Source organism: Meleagris gallopavo, chromosome 1 (genome assembly GCF_905368555.1).
Source record: "Meleagris gallopavo chromosome 1, MGAL_WU_HG_1.1, whole genome shotgun sequence".
NCBI lineage: Eukaryota > Metazoa > Chordata > Aves > Galliformes > Phasianidae > Meleagris > Meleagris gallopavo.
The window spans coordinates 64606674-64626086 of record NC_139404.1 but is presented as its reverse complement, the minus strand read 5'-3'; the positions used below and the strand labels follow the sequence as shown (position 1 = coordinate 64626086).

The following is a 19413-nucleotide window of genomic DNA, read 5'->3' as shown; positions in this document are numbered from 1 at the left end:
AGTCATTGAGCATCAACCATCTCTCTGGGGAGCCTGTTCTACTGTTTGACTGCCCTCACAGTAAAGAACATTTTCCCCTATGTGCAGTCTGATCGTGTTGCGGGGCAGCTTTGTACTGTTCCCCTCCTATCATCAGTACCAGGAGCAGAGCCTGGAACGTCCCTCTACATCCCCTTCTCAGGGAACCACAGAGAGCAATAAGATTTCTCTCAGTCCTCTGAACTGGACAACCCCAACAGGGTAACCTGAGGAAGGGGAATGAAATGAAAAAGAAAAATGTGATGCAGTTTGTGACAGAGCAAAGAGTGTAGACCTTGGTTATGCCCAGGACTTTCAGAGGCCTCTTGAGCACAGCTGATTTTAAGCTTTGCTCTTGCTGCCCTGGGGAATTCACTGAAAGCCATAATTCAACTTGTATTGGGCATTATATTCCCTCAAATCTGCAGTTAGAGGTATTTTGCAGTCATTGGCATGGATTAGTGCCAAGGTGACCTGGGAAACTGGAAAGATACAGTGCACTGAGGTTTCACAGCTGTAGCAAACAAAAGGGCCTTGTTAGGTAGACAAACCTGTGCCACTGAAATGGACTGCTGTCAAAGAGTCAGGCCTAGTTAACTCACTGCTTTGAAATGGAAAGAAGCAGATAAGAAAGTCTCCAATTTAGTCTTTCAGTACATGCATTTATTTTCCTTTTAATTGTTCCAGTTCATTTGCCTGATAATGTGGCAGTGTTACAGGCCACCCTCCCCAGGTGCTTTGAAATCACTAGCCTGCTATTCGATCTGTTTATCAGCACAGCAGATGCTTGTTGAGTGATGGCATGGCAGAGAGGTTTCTTGGATTAAGCGAAAGGTGGAAGCATCACTTCTGCAGGGCAAAACCAGGAAATGGAGAGTACAGGACGTTCCAAAGTAACTGTAAGAAAACCTTTATGATATACTGTCTTGTATAACAAATATTCCTAGGATTAGATCGAGAGGTTAGAAGAATATTCCTGGAGCTATTCCTTCAATTGTAAATCCAAAACTTAGGCTTGATCCTTCCAAGTTCTGAGCATGCTGACCTCAGTTCAGGAAGCATATTTGTGTGTGTTTGATATAAAAATGAATGGCCTCATTAAGAATTATTGTTTAAGTAGGTGATGTTGGAGATTTAAAGACTGACCCCCAGCTGTCGTTGTGATGCACCTCTGAACAGAAGCCACTTACTCTGTGGGCTGCAATAGGAACACAGATGGTATATATACCTTGTGCTTGTAAGTTTGGGCACTGTGGATAACACAAGCCAAAAATGACAATAATGCCAATAAGAAGCTGTGTGAAGTTAACTTTTGTTTGCAATTTTGTTTTGTCTTGTTGTTTTTTATAAAATAGTAGCATATGAAATTTTGAGTCTCATACCAAATTAATGAAAATAGGCAGTATGTTTCTTTTCCAAGTGCCTGGGAACTGGGAAAATGGAAAGTTTCAGCTCAGTGAAGAGTGCCTATGAGGTGAATTTTGTCCTTAAAACCCATCAGGTGGAAGACAAGGTGCTGGCTATGGATGCTGCTAGACTCTGAAAAACATACAATTGATGTTTTTCTGGCACTATGACCAATGCAACTTGGAGATATTTTAGAGACAACAGTATGGAAATTGTATGCATATCATCTGTTTGTCTAGCATTTTGCACTCAATGCCTTTTGTAATTCCTGATGTTCCACTGCTTTTATCTTTTGGATCACGACTGGGTGCTCAGCTGACATTTCTAAAGAAGAAACCACAAAGTTGCCAGTGTCACTGAAAAACATCAGCCAAAGCACACCTTTGTGCTTGTGCAGGGTATGCTATTGGGTTATTAATTTTTTTTTTTTCATACTGACATTATTACTTCTACATCAGCTTTTAATTTTGTCAGCTATTTTATCTCCAAGTGTAAGCATTTTACAAGACATTATTAAGTTTTATATATATTTTGGAAAATTTTGTCTGTATAAACTTGATTGTCTCCCCGTTATTTCTGTCTTGTAAGAATTGAAACCTCTTATTTAAACACAATTTAAAATTGCTATTGATGTATTCTATTGAAGCTATATATATATATATATATATATATATTTTTTTTTTTTTTTTTTTGAGAAAAAGTTTCTCATTTAGAAGGTAAAAATGTTACCTGGCAAGTTGGTTTTAATTGATGCGAATAAGAGAGGTGTGGTAACCAAAGCTGCATCCTTGCACAGTAATTTTGTTGAGGACATGGCCTTCCAATTTATGATATGAATGTTAGCTTTGTGTTTGTGATGCAAACACAGTATGTTAACATGCATTGCTTCTGAATATATGAGCATTACAGTTTTGGATAAATCTTGCTGGCAGTTCACTTTCTTTTTTCAGACATTTAATCTACAGCAAATGGTAGGTTGCTTCTTCATTCTTTCTATCTCAGGTTGAGTTTTGGCAGATAGCTCCTCCCTACAGATTCTTTTAATACAGGTAAACCTCACAGAACCTAGAACTAATTCAGTCTGTGGGGGTGGAGAGAGGAACACTCTGATCACACTTGAGGTGTGATTTGGAACATAAAAACTCTAAATTACTTTTTATTTTATTTAAATTTGGTCACATGATAAAAACCAGATATATCCAGCAGCAGGTTCTTGGTTACCCTTGCTTTTTCATTTCTACAGAATTAGTGTTAGTTTATTCCATTCTTAATTAGGTATAAAGTGTTCCCAGTTAATGCTGGTTAGGATTTTAAACTTTCATTGTGTTTAGGACTTCTTTGAGAATGTGAGAAATTACCAGGTAATTGCCTCTCTCTTGCTTTGTTCGGGGAAGCAGTGCCATAAGATTGGTTATAAGGGATTTAAACAACAGGGGAAAAAATAAGTAGGTCCCACTCAAAGGTGAAATATTAGGCACTGCAATGTCTAATGTCTCCTGAGGATGAGCCTGTGCTGGAAGTGTGATATATGATTGCTCATTTCCAAGAGAAGTGCTTAGAGAATACAAACAGCAGATGGTAGGAGACAGGTAGGCGTGTCTGTATATGCTACAGATGGTGTCTTGCTGGATCCTTACAGCCTGGACAGTGTGAGGGGAAGGTCCTCACCAAAGGGGCAGAAAGCCCTGTACAGTAGTGCAAAAGAAAAAGTTGATTACAAAGGTTTGTTTTTGTGAGTGGTATTTCACAAAGGCTGCCTGCCATTATAATGTTATTATTTAAACAGCTCTGAGATGGGTTTGAAAAAAACAAACTTATTTAAGATGAATGGAAAACAAAGTGGTCCAGTTCATTCTGTACCTTTGCTGTTACTATTGTTTCAAGGCAGCTCTCTGGAAGGCCAGAGTGCAGGCAGCTGCTTGCTGTCTGGCACACAATGTTCATTTCTTTTGTAGGTAGTAAACTGATCTCAAGAAAACTTTCTGGAATGAAGACTACAGCAGATTTTTAAAAATCTTAAGTTTCAGCAGAAACCTCTGGAATTGCAAAAGATTGCTAGGCAGACATGATCTCTGCTGTTGATTTATTTATTTATGTATTTGCTTTAGTTTTCAACCGAGTACAGTGTTGTAACTCTCATCATTCCTCCTGGTGGATTTGAATCATTGGATGCTGGAAAAGAAAGTGCAGTGGGTGCACAGCCTCAGCGTGTTTATTTACACAAATAGTTTCATTTAAAAAAAAAAAAATAAGTGGTGAGGGGGAATAGGGGAGAAAGGAATACTGGATTTACACTGCAGGATCAGGCCCTGTGCTTTGGCTTCCTATGGAGCATTACACAGGGTATGACTGTTAAGGAGAAACGTTAATATTTAACGTCCAGATCTCCAATTGGTGAATGCACCATATTCAATTTATGTTTGTGCCTACAGTATCAGATAGAGCACAGTGATTGTGGGAAACTAACTATTTCTGAGTTGTTTCATCCATCCAGAGAGCTGGATGACTGGGAGAAGTGCTTGTGTGGAAGAGTTAATATTTCTGCGTAGTGTGGTAAGCCAGTGATAATCATAGCAGGCTGCCCAGATACAGAGCTGCTGTTCTGACTCTGGCATGGGATGCACAGAGCAGCAGCACAATTCTTGCCTGAATTCTCAGTGTGCTGTGCCTGTTCTGTGCAGGATTCTCTAAGAATGCAATGAAGAAGCCTCTAGACAAATTAGGCAAAAGTAGAGTACAAGCCCCAAAGCAGAAAAATGCTCCAGGTAAGAGCTTCTTTCTGCATTTAGAAATGTAAGTTGTGGATCAAGTTTACTTTTTTAGATGAGCCTGAAATGAACAGGCAATCTATTCAAACTTCCATAGAAATAAATGTACTATTTGGAAACAAAACCAAACATTCACATCTATACGTTTGGCATGCACTTGGCACAGAGAAGCATGAAGAACTCCACTTTGCTGATTTACTTGTCACATTATAAAGGATTTCAGAACGAATGTGTACCCACACGTTCCATGTGTGTATTTCAAATAACATTGTAAAAACCAGTGCCCAGTCCACATACACCCATTCTAAAGACTTCTCCACAGAAAAACAAACCATTTATGTGCTCTGTAATCCTTTGTCACGGGGTTATCCCAAGGTGTAAGTCCGTGACAGGGGGCACAAGCCCCGGGAAAAAGGAAAAAAAAAAAAAAAAAAAAAAAGGGTACTAACGGTTTGCCACGAGACCCGGCCGGCCCCAGGCCACTTGTGCTCCGGGAGAGGGGGAAGGGCAGAGAGCTAGCAGATAGTTTTAACGAAGAGAAAACACAATGGGAACGATTTGAGGAGGTAATTTACTAAATTAACCAAAAAAAAAAAAAAAAAACAAAACGAGAGACACAAGAGAATCCAAAATGCGAGTCAAAACACAAAAGCGCAAGGGAAGCATGTACTTTTCTTCACAGCGAGCTGACATGGCTGAAATAGGGGAGACAGGGACGAAAGGAAGAGGCCGAAGGCCTCCAGAGGTGCCGACCCTCTGCTCACATCAGGATACTCACAATTCCCATAAGGGCAGTAAACGGGACAAGAACATAAACTCTCACTACTCCAGATGATGTTAATGAGGAATGATGAAAAAAAATCACACAAGCACAACATTCTTAAAGACAAAATAACTGCACGAATATAATGATATATTGTTGATGATAGACTGGTAGAGGAGGAGAAAGTGAACTGACTAAACACAAGACATTGTGGAAAACTATTAAAAAATCCCTGCTAGTGCTTCCGAGGGGGTGGCTTCTTGCAGGGCTGCTGTGGGTCCGGGTCACTGCCAGCCCTCCTCTTGCGGGGCCGCCGGGCCCTCGCAGGCGAGTGGCCGGGAGTGGAGGGGCTGCTGCCCTGGGCAGAGGGGCCTGATGCTGCCGCCTGCTCCGTCACCTCACGGGGCTCCTCGTGTTCCCTGGGGATGTGTGCAGCAGGGCTGTGGCTGAGATCCCCAGGGACGACAGCCTGTGATGTGCTGGGCTGCTCCACTCCGTCGGGACAACCGGGGCTGCCGTTGGGTCCGTTGGGTGCAGGCCTTGATATAGCGGTCCCTGGTGGGGAGGCTGCGGGGCCAGGGGCGGCCACCACGCTGTCCTCCTGCCCCCTGGCTGCAGGGCCCTCCTCCTGCCCTCCGGACACGTGGACGCCCTGGAGGCCCCGCTGCCTGTGAGCCTCCTCTCCCCAGTGGCTCACGAGGGCGTTCACAAGGCCCTGGATGAGCGTCTCCGCTCTGTCCGCCAGGGCAGGCCGCAGCAGCTGGATCAGGGCCTCGCTGTGCAGCCCGATGTGACACAGGGCGTTCAGGATGAGGCTCTCCGCTGCCATTGCGTCCCGCCACTGTGTCCCAAAGATGGCTCGCAGCTCCTGGCGCAGCCATGGCAGCACAGGGTCGAGCATCTCCCGGTGCTGCCTGAACAGGGCTGCCCAGACCTCCATCAGGAGACCGCCCACCATCGGCCTCTCCTCTGCCTCCACAGCCTCCTGCTCCTCTGGCAGCAGCAGAAAGCGTGGAGGGGATGACGCATCATGCTGGGGGCTGTAGATGTGGGCGATGCCTGCCTGGAAGCAGGCAGGAACTGGTGGTGCTGGGGGACAGATGATGAAGTCCAGGTCGTTGTCGTCGTCCCACACAGCAACCTTAACGACTGCCATGACTCTCCTGCAGAGCGGGCAGGTCTCTTTCTGCTTGGCCCATCGCAGGATGCAGCCGAGGCAGAATTCATGACGGCACGGTACTGCGTAGGCAATGTCCTTTCGCACCTCACGGCAGATGGGACACGTCCACGCCTCCTCTGCTGCCATGGTCTTCACGCCGTGGCCTGATGGGGAGTGCAGATGAGTCGTTCTCCTTCACCAGCGCCTCAGCAGTGGAAGATGAGCACTGCAAGAGGGAGAGAGGCCACCATAGTCATTCCTTGTCCCAGGGAGAGACAGAAGAAACGTCCTGCTCCCTCAGCAGGAAACCCTCCAGATCCCACACCTGTGCTGCCCCATGCCCCACGCCCTCACAGAGTCAGACTGCAGCCCTGGCCATGGCGGTTCCCCCATCCCAGAGCTCACCCCATGGGGTGACGTGTCCCCACCCAGCTCACCTGTGCTGCTGCACGTGCACCCCGTGGGGCCCCGGCTGCCTGAGCCAGGCAGGCCAGGGGATTACAGGTGATGGCTGTACGGATGGGCACTGAGAGCAGCTGCCAGCAGTCCCCAAAGCACAGCCCAACACACAAGTAAAATCCTCGCTCCACCTCCAAGCCGCACACACTCGCTCGGCAGGAGTCCAGGCACGAGAGTGACCGGGCCAGGCCCTGCCAGCGCCCAAAGCTCGGTGGCATCACAGCCTGTTGCTCAGTGATGTCACCGCAGTCCTTGTGCCGTCACAGCACTCACCCCAGCAGCACTGCATTCATGTGTGTGCACACGGGGGGCTGCACTTTGCATTCATATGTCTGCACATGGAGTATCGCTCACATGAGGAAAGGATAAGAGACCTGGGATTCAGCACTGAGAAGACTGAGGGGCAATCTTATTGCTGCTTATAAATACACAATGGAAGAGAGTCAAGTGGGTGTGGCCAGTCTTCATTCAGTGGTTCCCAGTGAGAGAACAAGGGGCAATGGGCACAAAATGGAACGTGGGAAGTTCCATCTGAACACGAGGAAAACTTTTTAATGTGTGGATTACAGAGCAATGGAAGAGGCTGTCCAGAGAGGCTGTGGGGAGTGATGTCTCCTTCTCTGGAGATATTCAGAACTTGCCTGGACATCTTTCAGGGAGACCTACAGTGGGAAACCTGCTTTCGGACGAGGGTGGGATTGAATGTGATGATCTCTGTAGAGGTCGCTTCCAACCCGTAAAATCCTGAGGCTCTGTGACATCTTTTTTTTTTTCCCACTTTATTTTTCTGATTAAAGAAAAGTGCAATCCCTGCTAGGGCTCGTCCGGGGGTGGCTTCTTGCAGGGCTGCTGTGGGTCCAGGTCACTGCCAGCCCTCCTCTTGCGGGGCCGCTGGGCCCTCACAGACGAGTGGGCAGGAGCGGAGGGGCTGCTGCCCTGGGCAGAGGGGCCTGATGCTGCAGCCTGCTCCATCTCTTCATGAGGCTCCTCCTGTTCTGTGGAGATGTGCGCAGCAGGGGTGTGACTGGGATCCCCAGGAACGACAGCCTGTGGTGTGCTGGGCTGCTCCACTCTGTTGGCATTTTCACTGCTGCAGATGGGTCTAGGCCTTGATGTCAGGATCCCAAGTGGGGAGGCTGCGGGGCCAGGGGCGGCCACCACGCTGTCCTCCTGCCCCCTGGCTGCAGGGCCCTCCTCCTGCCCTCCAGACACGTGGACGCCCTGGAGGCCCCGCTGCCCGTGGGCCTCCTCGCCCCACTGGTTCACGAGGGCGTCCACAAGGCCCTGGATGAGCGTCTCCACTCTGTCCCCCAGGGCAGGCCGCAGCAGTTGGATCAGGGCCTCGCTGTCCAGCCCAATGTGACACAGGGCGTTCAGGATGAGGCTCTCCGTTGCCATTGCCTCCCGCCACTGTGTCCCAAAGATGGCTCGCAGCTCCTGGCGCAGCCATGGCAGCACAGGGTCGAGCATCTCCCGGTGCTGCCTGAACAGGGCTGCCCAGACCTCCATCAGGAGACCGCCCACCATCGGCCTCTCCTCTGCCTCCACAGCCTCCTGCTCCTCTGGCAGCAGCAGAAAGGGTGGAGGGGATGGCGCATCATGCTGGGGGCTGTAGATGTGGGCGATGCCTGCCTGGAAGCAGGCAGGAACTGGTGGTGCTGGGGGACAGATGATGAAGTCCAGGTCGTTGTCGTCGTCCCACCCAGCAACCTTAACGACTGCCATGACTCTCCTGCAGAGCGGGCAGGTCTCTTTCTGCTTGGCCCATCGCAGGATGCAGCCGAGGCAGAATTCATGGCGGCACGGTACTGCGTAGGCAATGTCCTTTCGCACCTCACGGCAGATGGGACACGTCCACGCCTCCTCTGCTGCCATGGTCTTCACGCCGTGGCCTGATGGGGAGTGCAGATGAATCGTTCTCCTTCACCAGCGCCTCAGCAGTGGAAGATGAGCACTGCAAGAGGGAGAGAGGCCACCATAGTCATTCCTTGTCCCAGGGAGAGACAGAAGAAACGTCCTGCTCCCTCAGCAGGAAACCCTCCAGATCCCACACCTGTGCTGCCCCATGCCCCACGCCCTCACGGAGTCAGACTGCAGCCCTGGCCATGGCGGTTCCCCCATCCCAGAGCTCACCCCATGGGGTGACGTGTCCCCACCCAGCTCACCTGTGCTGCTGCACGTGCACCCCGTGGGGCCCCGGCTGCCTGAGCCAGGCAGGCCAGGGGATTACAGGTGATGGCTGTACGGATGGGCACTGAGAGCAGCTGCCAGCAGTCCCCAAAGCACAGCCCAACACACAAGTAAAATCCTCGCTCCACCTCCAAGCCGCACACACTCGCTCGGCAGGAGTCCAGGCACGAGAGTGACCGGGCCAGGCCCTGCCAGCGCCCAAAGCTCGGTGGCATCACAGCCTGTTGCTCAGTGATGTCACCGCAGTCCTTGTGCCGTCACAGCACTCACCCCAGCAGCACTGCATTCATGTGTGTGCACACGGGGGGCTGCACTTTGCATTCATATGTCTGCACATGGAGTATCGCTCACATGAGGAAAGGATAAGAGACCTGGTATTCAGCACTGAGAAGACTGAGGGGCAATCTTATTGCTGCTTATCAATACACAATGGAAGAGAGTCAAGTGGGTGTGGCCAGTCTTCATTCAGTGGTTCCCAGTGAGAGAACAAGGGGCAATGGGCACAAAATGGAACGTGGGAAGTTCCATCTGAACACGAGGAAAACTTTTTAATGTGTGGATTACAGAGCAATGGAAGAGGCTGTCCAGAGAGGCTGTGGGGAGTGATGTCTCCTTCTCTGGAGATATTCAGAACTTGCCTGGACATCTTTCAGGGAGACCTACAGTGGGAAACCTGCTTTCGGACGAGGGTGGGATTGAATGTGATGATCTCTGTAGAGGTCGCTTCCAACCCGTAAAATCCTGAGGCTCTGTGACATCTTTTTTTTTTCTCACTTTATTTTTTTGATTAAAAAGAAGTGCAATCCCTGCTAGTGCTTCCGAGGGGGTGGCTTCTTGCAGGGCTGCTGTGGGTCCGGGTCACTGCCAGCCCTCCTCTTACGGGGCCGCCGGGCCCTCGCAGGCGAGTGGCCGGGAGCGGAGGGGCTGCTGCCCTGGGCAGAGGGGCCTGATGCTGCCGCCTGCTCCGTCACCTCACGGGGCTCCTCGAGTTCCCTGGGGATGTGTGCAGCAGGGCTGTGGCTGAGATCCCCAGGGACGACAGCCTGTGATGTGCTGGGCTGCTCCACTCCGTCGGGACAACCGGGGCTGCCGTTGGGTCCGTTGGGTGCAGGCCTTGATATAGCGGTCCCTGGTGGGGAGGCTGCGGGGCCAGGGGCGGCCACCACGCTGTCCTCCTGCCCCCTGGCTGCAGGGCCCTCCTCCTGCCCTCCGGACACGTGGACGCCCTGGAGGCCCCGCTGCCTGTGAGCCTCCTCTCCCCAGTGGCTCACGAGGGCGTTCACAAGGCCCTGGATGAGCGTCTCCGCTCTGTCCGCCAGGGCAGGCCGCAGCAGCTGGATCAGGGCCTCGCTGTGCAGCCCGATGTGACACAGGGCGTTCAGGATGAGGCTCTCCGCTGCCATTGCGTCCCGCCACTGTGTCCCAAAGATGGCTCGCAGCTCCTGGCGCAGCCATGGCAGCACAGGGTCGAGCATCTCCCGGTGCTGCCTGAACAGGGCTGCCCAGACCTCCATCAGGAGACCGCCCACCATCGGCCTCTCCTCTGCCTCCACAGCCTCCTGCTCCTCTGGCAGCAGCAGAAAGCGTGGAGGGGATGGCGCATCATGCTGGGGGCTGTAGATGTGGGCGATGCCTGCCTGGAAGCAGGCAGGAACTGGTGGTGCTGGGGGACAGATGATGAAGTCCAGGTCGTTGTCGTCGTCCCACCCAGCAACCTTAACGACTGCCATGACTCTCCTGCAGAGCGGGCAGGTCTCTTTCTGCTTGGCCCATCGCAGGATGCAGCCGAGGCAGAATTCATGGCGGCACGGTACTGCGTAGGCAATGTCCTTTCGCACCTCACGGCAGATGGGACACGTCCACGCCTCCTCTGCTGCCATGGTCTTCACACCGTGGCCTGATGGGGAGTGCAGATGAATCGTTCTCCTTCACCAGCGCCTCAGCAGTGGAAGATGAGCACTGCAAGAGGGAGAGAGGCCACCATAGTCATTCCTTGTCCCAGGGAGAGACAGAAGAAACGTCCTGCTCCCTCAGCAGGAAACCCTCCAGATCCCACACCTGTGCTGCCCCATGCCCCACGCCCTCACGGAGTCAGACTGCAGCCCTGGCCATGGCGGTTCCCCCATCCCAGAGCTCACCCCATGGGGTGACGTGTCCCCACCCAGCTCACCTGTGCTGCTGCACGTGCACCCCGTGGGGCCCCGGCTGCCTGAGCCAGGCAGGCCAGGGGATTACAGGTGATGGCTGTACGGATGGGCACTGAGAGCAGCTGCCAGCAGTCCCCAAAGCACAGCCCAACACACAAGTAAAATCCTCGCTCCACCTCCAAGCCGCACACACTCGCTCGGCAGGAGTCCAGGCACGAGAGTGACCGGGCCAGGCCCTGCCAGCGCCCAAAGCTCGGTGGCATCACAGCCTGTTGCTCAGTGATGTCACCGCAGTCCTTGTGCCGTCACAGCACTCACCCCAGCAGCACTGCATTCATGTGTGTGCACACGGGGGGCTGCACTTTGCATTCATATGTCTGCACATGGAGTATCGCTCACATGAGGAAAGGATAAGAGACCTGGTATTCAGCACTGAGAAGACTGAGGGGCAATCTTATTGCTGCTTATCAATACACAATGGAAGAGAGTCAAGTGGGTGTGGCCAGTCTTCATTCAGTGGTTCCCAGTGAGAGAACAAGGGGCAATGGGCACAAAATGGAACGTGGGAAGTTCCATCTGAACACGAGGAAAACTTTTTAATGTGTGGATTACAGAGCAATGGAAGGGCTGTCCAGAGAGGCTGTGGGGAGTGATGTCTCCTTCTCTGGAGATATTCAGAACTTGCCTGGACATCTTTCAGGGAGACCTACAGTGGGAAACCTGCTTTCGGACGAGGGTGGGATTGAATGTGATGATCTCTGTAGAGGTCGCTTCCAACCCGTAAAATCCTGAGGCTCTGTGACATCTTTTTTTTTTCTCACTTTATTTTTTTGATTAAAAAGAAGTGCAATCCCTGCTAGTGCTTCCGAGGGGGTGGCTTCTTGCAGGGCTGCTGTGGGTCCGGGTCACTGCCAGCCCTCCTCTTACGGGGCCGCCGGGCCCTCGCAGGCGAGTGGCCGGGAGCGGAGGGGCTGCTGCCCTGGGCAGAGGGGCCTGATGCTGCCGCCTGCTCCGTCACCTCACGGGGCTCCTCGAGTTCCCTGGGGATGTGTGCAGCAGGGCTGTGGCTGAGATCCCCAGGGACGACAGCCTGTGATGTGCTGGGCTGCTCCACTCCGTCGGGACAACCGGGGCTGCCGTTGGGTCCGTTGGGTGCAGGCCTTGATATAGCGGTCCCTGGTGGGGAGGCTGCGGGGCCAGGGGCGGCCACCACGCTGTCCTCCTGCCCCCTGGCTGCAGGGCCCTCCTCCTGCCCTCCGGACACGTGGACGCCCTGGAGGCCCCGCTGCCTGTGAGCCTCCTCTCCCCAGTGGCTCACGAGGGCGTTCACAAGGCCCTGGATGAGCGTCTCCGCTCTGTCCGCCAGGGCAGGCCGCAGCAGCTGGATCAGGGCCTCGCTGTGCAGCCCGATGTGACACAGGGCGTTCAGGATGAGGCTCTCCGCTGCCATTGCGTCCGCCACTGTGTCCCAAAGATGGCTCGCAGCTCCTGGCGCAGCCATGGCAGCACAGGGTCGAGCATCTCCCGGTGCTGCCTGAACAGGGCTGCCCAGACCTCCATCAGGAGACCGCCCACCATCGGCCTCTCCTCTGCCTCCACAGCCTCCTGCTCCTCTGGCAGCAGCAGAAAGCGTGGAGGGGATGGCGCATCATGCTGGGGGCTGTAGATGTGGGCGATGCCTGCCTGGAAGCAGGCAGGAACTGGTGGTGCTGGGGGACAGATGATGAAGTCCAGGTCGTTGTCGTCGTCCCACCCAGCAACCTTAACGACTGCCATGACTCTCCTGCAGAGCGGGCAGGTCTCTTTCTGCTTGGCCCATCGCAGGATGCAGCCGAGGCAGAATTCATGGCGGCACGGTACTGCGTAGGCAATGTCCTTTCGCACCTCACGGCAGATGGGACACGTCCACGCCTCCTCTGCTGCCATGGTCTTCACGCCGTGGCCTGATGGGGAGTGCAGATGAATCGTTCTCCTTCACCAGCGCCTCAGCAGTGGAAGATGAGCACTGCAAGAGGGAGAGAGGCCACCATAGTCATTCCTTGTCCCAGGGAGAGACAGAAGAAACGTCCTGCTCCCTCAGCAGGAAACCCTCCAGATCCCACACCTGTGCTGCCCCATGCCCCACGCCCTCACGGAGTCAGACTGCAGCCCTGGCCATGGCGGTTCCCCCATCCCAGAGCTCACCCCATGGGGTGACGTGTCCCCACCCAGCTCACCTGTGCTGCTGCACGTGCACCCCGTGGGGCCCCGGCTGCCTGAGCCAGGCAGGCCAGGGGATTACAGGTGATGGCTGTACGGATGGGCACTGAGAGCAGCTGCCAGCAGTCCCCAAAGCACAGCCCAACACACAAGTAAAATCCTCGCTCCACCTCCAAGCCGCACACACTCGCTCGGCAGGAGTCCAGGCACGAGAGTGACCGGGCCAGGCCCTGCCAGCGCCCAAAGCTCGGTGGCATCACAGCCTGTTGCTCAGTGATGTCACCGCAGTCCTTGTGCCGTCACAGCACTCACCCCAGCAGCACTGCATTCATGTGTGTGCACACGGGGGGCTGCACTTTGCATTCATATGTCTGCACATGGAGTATCGCTCACATGAGGAAAGGATAAGAGACCTGGTATTCAGCACTGAGAAGACTGAGGGGCAATCTTATTGCTGCTTATCAATACACAATGGAAGAGAGTCAAGTGGGTGTGGCCAGTCTTCATTCAGTGGTTCCCAGTGAGAGAACAAGGGGCAATGGGCACAAAATGGAACGTGGGAAGTTCCATCTGAACACGAGGAAAACTTTTTAATGTGTGGATTACAGAGCAATGGAAGAGGCTGTCCAGAGAGGCTGTGGGGAGTGATGTCTCCTTCTCTGGAGATATTCAGAACTTGCCTGGACATCTTTCAGGGAGACCTACAGTGGGAAACCTGCTTTCGGACGAGGGTGGGATTGAATGTGATGATCTCTGTAGAGGTCGCTTCCAACCCGTAAAATCCTGAGGCTCTGTGACATCTTTTTTTTTTCTCACTTTATTTTTTTGATTAAAAAGAAGTGCAATCCCTGCTAGTGCTTCCGAGGGGGTGGCTTCTTGCAGGGCTGCTGTGGGTCCGGGTCACTGCCAGCCCTCCTCTTACGGGGCCGCCGGGCCCTCGCAGGCGAGTGGCCGGGAGCGGAGGGGCTGCTGCCCTGGGCAGAGGGGCCTGATGCTGCCGCCTGCTCCGTCACCTCACGGGGCTCCTCGAGTTCCCTGGGGATGTGTGCAGCAGGGCTGTGGCTGAGATCCCCAGGGACGACAGCCTGTGATGTGCTGGGCTGCTCCACTCCGTCGGGACAACCGGGGCTGCCGTTGGGTCCGTTGGGTGCAGGCCTTGATATAGCGGTCCCTGGTGGGGAGGCTGCGGGGCCAGGGGCGGCCACCACGCTGTCCTCCTGCCCCCTGGCTGCAGGGCCCTCCTCCTGCCCTCCGGACACGTGGACGCCCTGGAGGCCCCGCTGCCTGTGAGCCTCCTCTCCCCAGTGGCTCACGAGGGCGTTCACAAGGCCCTGGATGAGCGTCTCCGCTCTGTCCGCCAGGGCAGGCCGCAGCAGCTGGATCAGGGCCTCGCTGTGCAGCCCGATGTGACACAGGGCGTTCAGGATGAGGCTCTCCGCTGCCATTGCGTCCCGCCACTGTGTCCCAAAGATGGCTCGCAGCTCCTGGCGCAGCCATGGCAGCACAGGGTCGAGCATCTCCCGGTGCTGCCTGAACAGGGCTGCCCAGACCTCCATCAGGAGACCGCCCACCATCGGCCTCTCCTCTGCCTCCACAGCCTCCTGCTCCTCTGGCAGCAGCAGAAAGCGTGGAGGGGATGGCGCATCATGCTGGGGGCTGTAGATGTGGGCGATGCCTGCCTGGAAGCAGGCAGGAACTGGTGGTGCTGGGGGACAGATGATGAAGTCCAGGTCGTTGTCGTCGTCCCACCCAGCAACCTTAACGACTGCCATGACTCTCCTGCAGAGCGGGCAGGTCTCTTTCTGCTTGGCCCATCGCAGGATGCAGCCGAGGCAGAATTCATGGCGGCACGGTACTGCGTAGGCAATGTCCTTTCGCACCTCACGGCAGATGGGACACGTCCACGCCTCCTCTGCTGCCATGGTCTTCACGCCGTGGCCTGATGGGGAGTGCAGATGAATCGTTCTCCTTCACCAGCGCCTCAGCAGTGGAAGATGAGCACTGCAAGAGGGAGAGAGGCCACCATAGTCATTCCTTGTCCCAGGGAGAGACAGAAGAAACGTCCTGCTCCCTCAGCAGGAAACCCTCCAGATCCCACACCTGTGCTGCCCCATGCCCCACGCCCTCACGGAGTCAGACTGCAGCCCTGGCCATGGCGGTTCCCCCATCCCAGAGCTCACCCCATGGGGTGACGTGTCCCCTCCCAGCTCACCTGTGCTGCTGCACGTGCACCCCGTGGGGCCCCGGCTGCCTGAGCCAGGCAGGCCAGGGGATTACAGGTGATGGCTGTACGGATGGGCACTGAGAGCAGCTGCCAGCAGTCCCCAAAGCACGCCCAACACACAAGTAAAATCCTCGCTCCACCTCCAAGCCGCACACACTCGCTCGGCAGGAGTCCAGGCACGAGAGTGACCGGGCCAGGCCCTGCCAGCGCCCAAAGCTCGGTGGCATCACAGCCTGTTGCTCAGTGATGTCACCGCAGTCCTTGTGCCGTCACAGCACTCACCCCAGCAGCACTGCATTCATGTGTGTGCACACGGGGGGCTGCACTTTGCATTCATATGTCTGCACATGGAGTATCGCTCACATGAGGAAAGGATAAGAGACCTGGTATTCAGCACTGAGAAGACTGAGGGGCAATCTTATTGCTGCTTATCAATACACAATGGAAGAGAGTCAAGTGGGTGTGGCCAGTCTTCATTCAGTGGTTCCCAGTGAGAGAACAAGGGGCAATGGGCACAAAATGGAACGTGGGAAGTTCCATCTGAACACGAGGAAAACTTTTTAATGTGTGGATTACAGAGCAATGGAAGAGGCTGTCCAGAGAGGCTGTGGGGAGTGATGTCTCCTTCTCTGGAGATATTCAGAACTTGCCTGGACATCTTTCAGGGAGACCTACAGTGGGAAACCTGCTTTCGGACGAGGGTGGGATTGAATGTGATGATCTCTGTAGAGGTCGCTTCCAACCCGTAAAATCCTGAGGCTCTGTGACATCTTTTTTTTTTCTCACTTTATTTTTTTGATTAAAAAGAAGTGCAATCCCTGCTAGTGCTTCCGAGGGGGTGGCTTCTTGCAGGGCTGCTGTGGGTCCGGGTCACTGCCAGCCCTCCTCTTACGGGGCCGCCGGGCCCTCGCAGGCGAGTGGCCGGGAGCGGAGGGGCTGCTGCCCTGGGCAGAGGGGCCTGATGCTGCCGCCTGCTCCGTCACCTCACGGGGCTCCTCGAGTTCCCTGGGGATGTGTGCAGCAGGGCTGTGGCTGAGATCCCCAGGGACGACAGCCTGTGATGTGCTGGGCTGCTCCACTCCGTCGGGACAACCGGGGCTGCCGTTGGGTCCGTTGGGTGCAGGCCTTGATATAGCGGTCCCTGGTGGGGAGGCTGCGGGGCCAGGGGCGGCCACCACGCTGTCCTCCTGCCCCCTGGCTGCAGGGCCCTCCTCCTGCCCTCCGGACACGTGGACGCCCTGGAGGCCCCGCTGCCTGTGAGCCTCCTCTCCCCAGTGGCTCACGAGGGCGTTCACAAGGCCCTGGATGAGCGTCTCCGCTCTGTCCGCCAGGGCAGGCCGCAGCAGCTGGATCAGGGCCTCGCTGTGCAGCCCGATGTGACACAGGGCGTTCAGGATGAGGCTCTCCGCTGCCATTGCGTCCCGCCACTGTGTCCCAAAGATGGCTCGCAGCTCCTGGCGCAGCCATGGCAGCACAGGGTCGAGCATCTCCCGGTGCTGCCTGAACAGGGCTGCCCAGACCTCCATCAGGAGACCGCCCACCATCGGCCTCTCCTCTGCCTCCACAGCCTCCTGCTCCTCTGGCAGCAGCAGAAAGCGTGGAGGGGATGGCGCATCATGCTGGGGGCTGTAGATGTGGGCGATGCCTGCCTGGAAGCAGGCAGGAACTGGTGGTGCTGGGGGACAGATGATGAAGTCCAGGTCGTTGTCGTCGTCCCACCCAGCAACCTTAACGACTGCCATGACTCTCCTGCAGAGCGGGCAGGTCTCTTTCTGCTTGGCCCATCGCAGGATGCAGCCGAGGCAGAATTCATGGCGGCACGGTACTGCGTAGGCAATGTCCTTTCGCACCTCACGGCAGATGGGACACGTCCACGCCTCCTCTGCTGCCATGGTCTTCACGCCGTGGCCTGATGGGGAGTGCAGATGAATCGTTCTCCTTCACCAGCGCCTCAGCAGTGGAAGATGAGCACTGCAAGAGGGAGAGAGGCCACCATAGTCATTCCTTGTCCCAGGGAGAGACAGAAGAAACGTCCTGCTCCCTCAGCAGGAAACCCTCCAGATCCCACACCTGTGCTGCCCCATGCCCCACGCCCTCACGGAGTCAGACTGCAGCCCTGGCCATGGCGGTTCCCCCATCCCAGAGCTCACCCCATGGGGTGACGTGTCCCCACCCAGCTCACCTGTGCTGCTGCACGTGCACCCCGTGGGGCCCCGGCTGCCTGAGCCAGGCAGGCCAGGGGATTACAGGTGATGGCTGTACGGATGGGCACTGAGAGCAGCTGCCAGCAGTCCCCAAAGCACAGCCCAACACACAAGTAAAATCCTCGCTCCACCTCCAAGCCGCACACACTCGCTCGGCAGGAGTCCAGGCACGAGAGTGACCGGGCCAGGCCCTGCCAGCGCCCAAAGCTCGGTGGCATCACAGCCTGTTGCTCAGTGATGTCACCGCAGTCCTTGTGCCGTCACAGCACTCACCCCAGCAGCACTGCATTCATGTGTGTGCACACGGGGGGCTGCACTTTGCATTCATATGTCTGCACATGGAGTATCGCTCACATGAGGAAAGGATAAGAGACCTGGTATTCAGCACTGAGAAGACTGAGGGGCAATCTTATTGCTGCTTATCAATACACAATGGAAGAGAGTCAAGTGGGTGTGGCCAGTCTTCATTCAGTGGTTCCCAGTGAGAGAACAAGGGGCAATGGGCACAAAATGGAACGTGGGAAGTTCCATCTGAACACGAGGAAAACTTTTTAATGTGTGGATTACAGAGCAATGGAAGAGGCTGTCCAGAGAGGCTGTGGGGAGTGATGTCTCCTTCTCTGGAGATATTCAGAACTTGCCTGGACATCTTTCAGGGAGACCTACAGTGGGAAACCTGCTTTCGGACGAGGGTGGGATTGAATGTGATGATCTCTGTAGAGGTCGCTTCCAACCCGTAAAATCCTGAGGCTCTGTGACATCTTTTTTTTTTTCTCACTTTATTTTTTTGATTAAAAAGAAGTGCAATCCCTGCTAGTGCTCGTCCGGGGGTGGCTTCTTGCAGGGCTGCTGTGGGTCCGGGTCACTGCCAGCCCTCCTCTTACGGGGCCGCCGGGCCCTCGCAGGCGAGTGGCCGGGAGCGGAGGGGCTGCTGCCCTGGGCAGAGGGGCCTGATGCTGCCGCCTGCTCCGTCACCTCACGGGGCTCCTCGAGTTCCCTGGGGATGTGTGCAGCAGGGCTGTGGCTGAGATCCCCAGGGACGACAGCCTGTGATGTGCTGGGCTGCTCCACTCCGTCGGGACAACCGGGGCTGCCGTTGGGTCTAGGCCTTGATATCAGGGTCCCTGGTGGGGAGGCTGCGGGGCCAGGGGCGGCCACCACGCTGTCCTCCTGCCCCCTGGCTGCAGGGCCCTCCTCCTGCCCTCCGGACACGTGGACGCCCTGGAGGCCCCGCTGCCTGTGAGCCTCCTCTCCCCAGTGGCTCACGAGGGCGTTCACAAGGCCCTGGATGAGCGTCTCCGCTCTGTCCGCCAGGGCAGGCCGCAGCAGCTGGATCAGGGCCTCGCTGTGCAGCCCGATGTGACACAGGGCGTTCAGGATGAGGCTCTCCGCTGCCATTGCGTCCCGCCACTGTGTCCCAAAGATGGCTCGCAGCTCCTGGCGCAGCCATGGCAGCACAGGGTCGAGCATCTCCCGGTGCTGCCTGAACAGGGCTGCCCAGACCTCCATCAGGAGACCGCCCACCATCGGCCTCTCCTCTGCCTCCACAGCCTCCTGCTCCTCTGGCAGCAGCAGAAAGCGTGGAGGGGATGGCGCATCATGCTGGGGGCTGTAGATGTGGGCGATGCCTGCCTGGAAGCAGGCAGGAACTGGTGGTGCTGGGGGACAGATGATGAAGTCCAGGTCGTTGTCGTCGTCCCACCCAGCAACCTTAACGACTGCCATGACTCTCCTGCAGAGCGGGCAGGTCTCTTTCTGCTTGGCCCATCGCAGGATGCAGCCGAGGCAGAATTCATGGCAGCACGGTACTGCGTAGGCAATGTCCTTTCGCACCTCACGGCAGATGGGACACGTCCACGCCTCCTCTGCTGCCAT

At 55.4% G+C, this 19413-nt stretch overlaps 7 protein-coding genes across 7 annotated transcripts; all 7 read right to left on the bottom strand.

Moving 5' to 3' along the window:
* Positions 1-3831: 3831 nt before the first annotated feature.
* Positions 3832-6262, bottom strand: LOC146545375 (E3 ubiquitin-protein ligase Topors-like). Its single transcript, XM_085216829.1, has one exon. The coding sequence runs from the start codon at positions 6260-6262 to the stop codon at positions 5192-5194; it is 1071 nt and encodes a 356-aa protein (XP_085072955.1). The 3' UTR covers positions 3832-5191.
* An 896-nt stretch (positions 6263-7158) lies between these two features.
* Positions 7159-8449, bottom strand: LOC146545374 (E3 ubiquitin-protein ligase Topors-like). Its single transcript, XM_085216828.1, has one exon. It carries the CDS (start codon positions 8447-8449, stop codon positions 7388-7390), a length of 1062 nt encoding a protein of 353 aa, XP_085072954.1. The 3' UTR covers positions 7159-7387.
* Positions 8450-9573: 1124 nt separating this feature from the next.
* Positions 9574-10644, bottom strand: LOC146545373 (E3 ubiquitin-protein ligase Topors-like). The gene has a single exon (XM_085216827.1). It carries the CDS (start codon positions 10642-10644, stop codon positions 9574-9576), a length of 1071 nt encoding a protein of 356 aa, XP_085072953.1.
* Positions 10645-11767: 1123 nt separating this feature from the next.
* LOC146545372 (E3 ubiquitin-protein ligase Topors-like) lies at positions 11768-12837 on the bottom strand. The gene is given in 2 exon segments (XM_085216826.1): positions 11768-12369; positions 12372-12837. Coding segments are annotated over 2 exon segments (1068 nt in total).
* Positions 12838-13961: 1124 nt separating this feature from the next.
* On the bottom strand, positions 13962-15032 carry LOC146545371 (E3 ubiquitin-protein ligase Topors-like). The gene has a single exon (XM_085216824.1). The coding sequence runs from the start codon at positions 15030-15032 to the stop codon at positions 13962-13964; it is 1071 nt and encodes a 356-aa protein (XP_085072950.1).
* Positions 15033-16155: 1123 nt separating this feature from the next.
* On the bottom strand, positions 16156-17226 carry LOC109364830 (E3 ubiquitin-protein ligase Topors-like). The gene has a single exon (XM_019611428.2). The coding sequence runs from the start codon at positions 17224-17226 to the stop codon at positions 16156-16158; it is 1071 nt and encodes a 356-aa protein (XP_019466973.2).
* A 1125-nt stretch (positions 17227-18351) lies between these two features.
* On the bottom strand, positions 18352-19413 carry LOC146545370 (E3 ubiquitin-protein ligase Topors-like). The gene has a single exon (XM_085216823.1). The coding sequence runs from the start codon at positions 19411-19413 to the stop codon at positions 18352-18354; it is 1062 nt and encodes a 353-aa protein (XP_085072949.1).

Bases quoted from the DNA above. Each gene is read 5' to 3' on its own strand.
- LOC146545375 (XM_085216829.1), bottom strand. From the start codon at position 6,262: ATGGCAGCAGAGGAGGCGTGGACGTGTCCCATCTGCCGTGAGGTGCGA.
- LOC146545374 (XM_085216828.1), bottom strand. From the start codon at position 8,449: ATGGCAGCAGAGGAGGCGTGGACGTGTCCCATCTGCCGTGAGGTGCGA.
- LOC146545373 (XM_085216827.1), bottom strand. From the start codon at position 10,644: ATGGCAGCAGAGGAGGCGTGGACGTGTCCCATCTGCCGTGAGGTGCGA.
- LOC146545371 (XM_085216824.1), bottom strand. From the start codon at position 15,032: ATGGCAGCAGAGGAGGCGTGGACGTGTCCCATCTGCCGTGAGGTGCGA.
- LOC109364830 (XM_019611428.2), bottom strand. From the start codon at position 17,226: ATGGCAGCAGAGGAGGCGTGGACGTGTCCCATCTGCCGTGAGGTGCGA.
- LOC146545370 (XM_085216823.1), bottom strand. From the start codon at position 19,413: ATGGCAGCAGAGGAGGCGTGGACGTGTCCCATCTGCCGTGAGGTGCGA.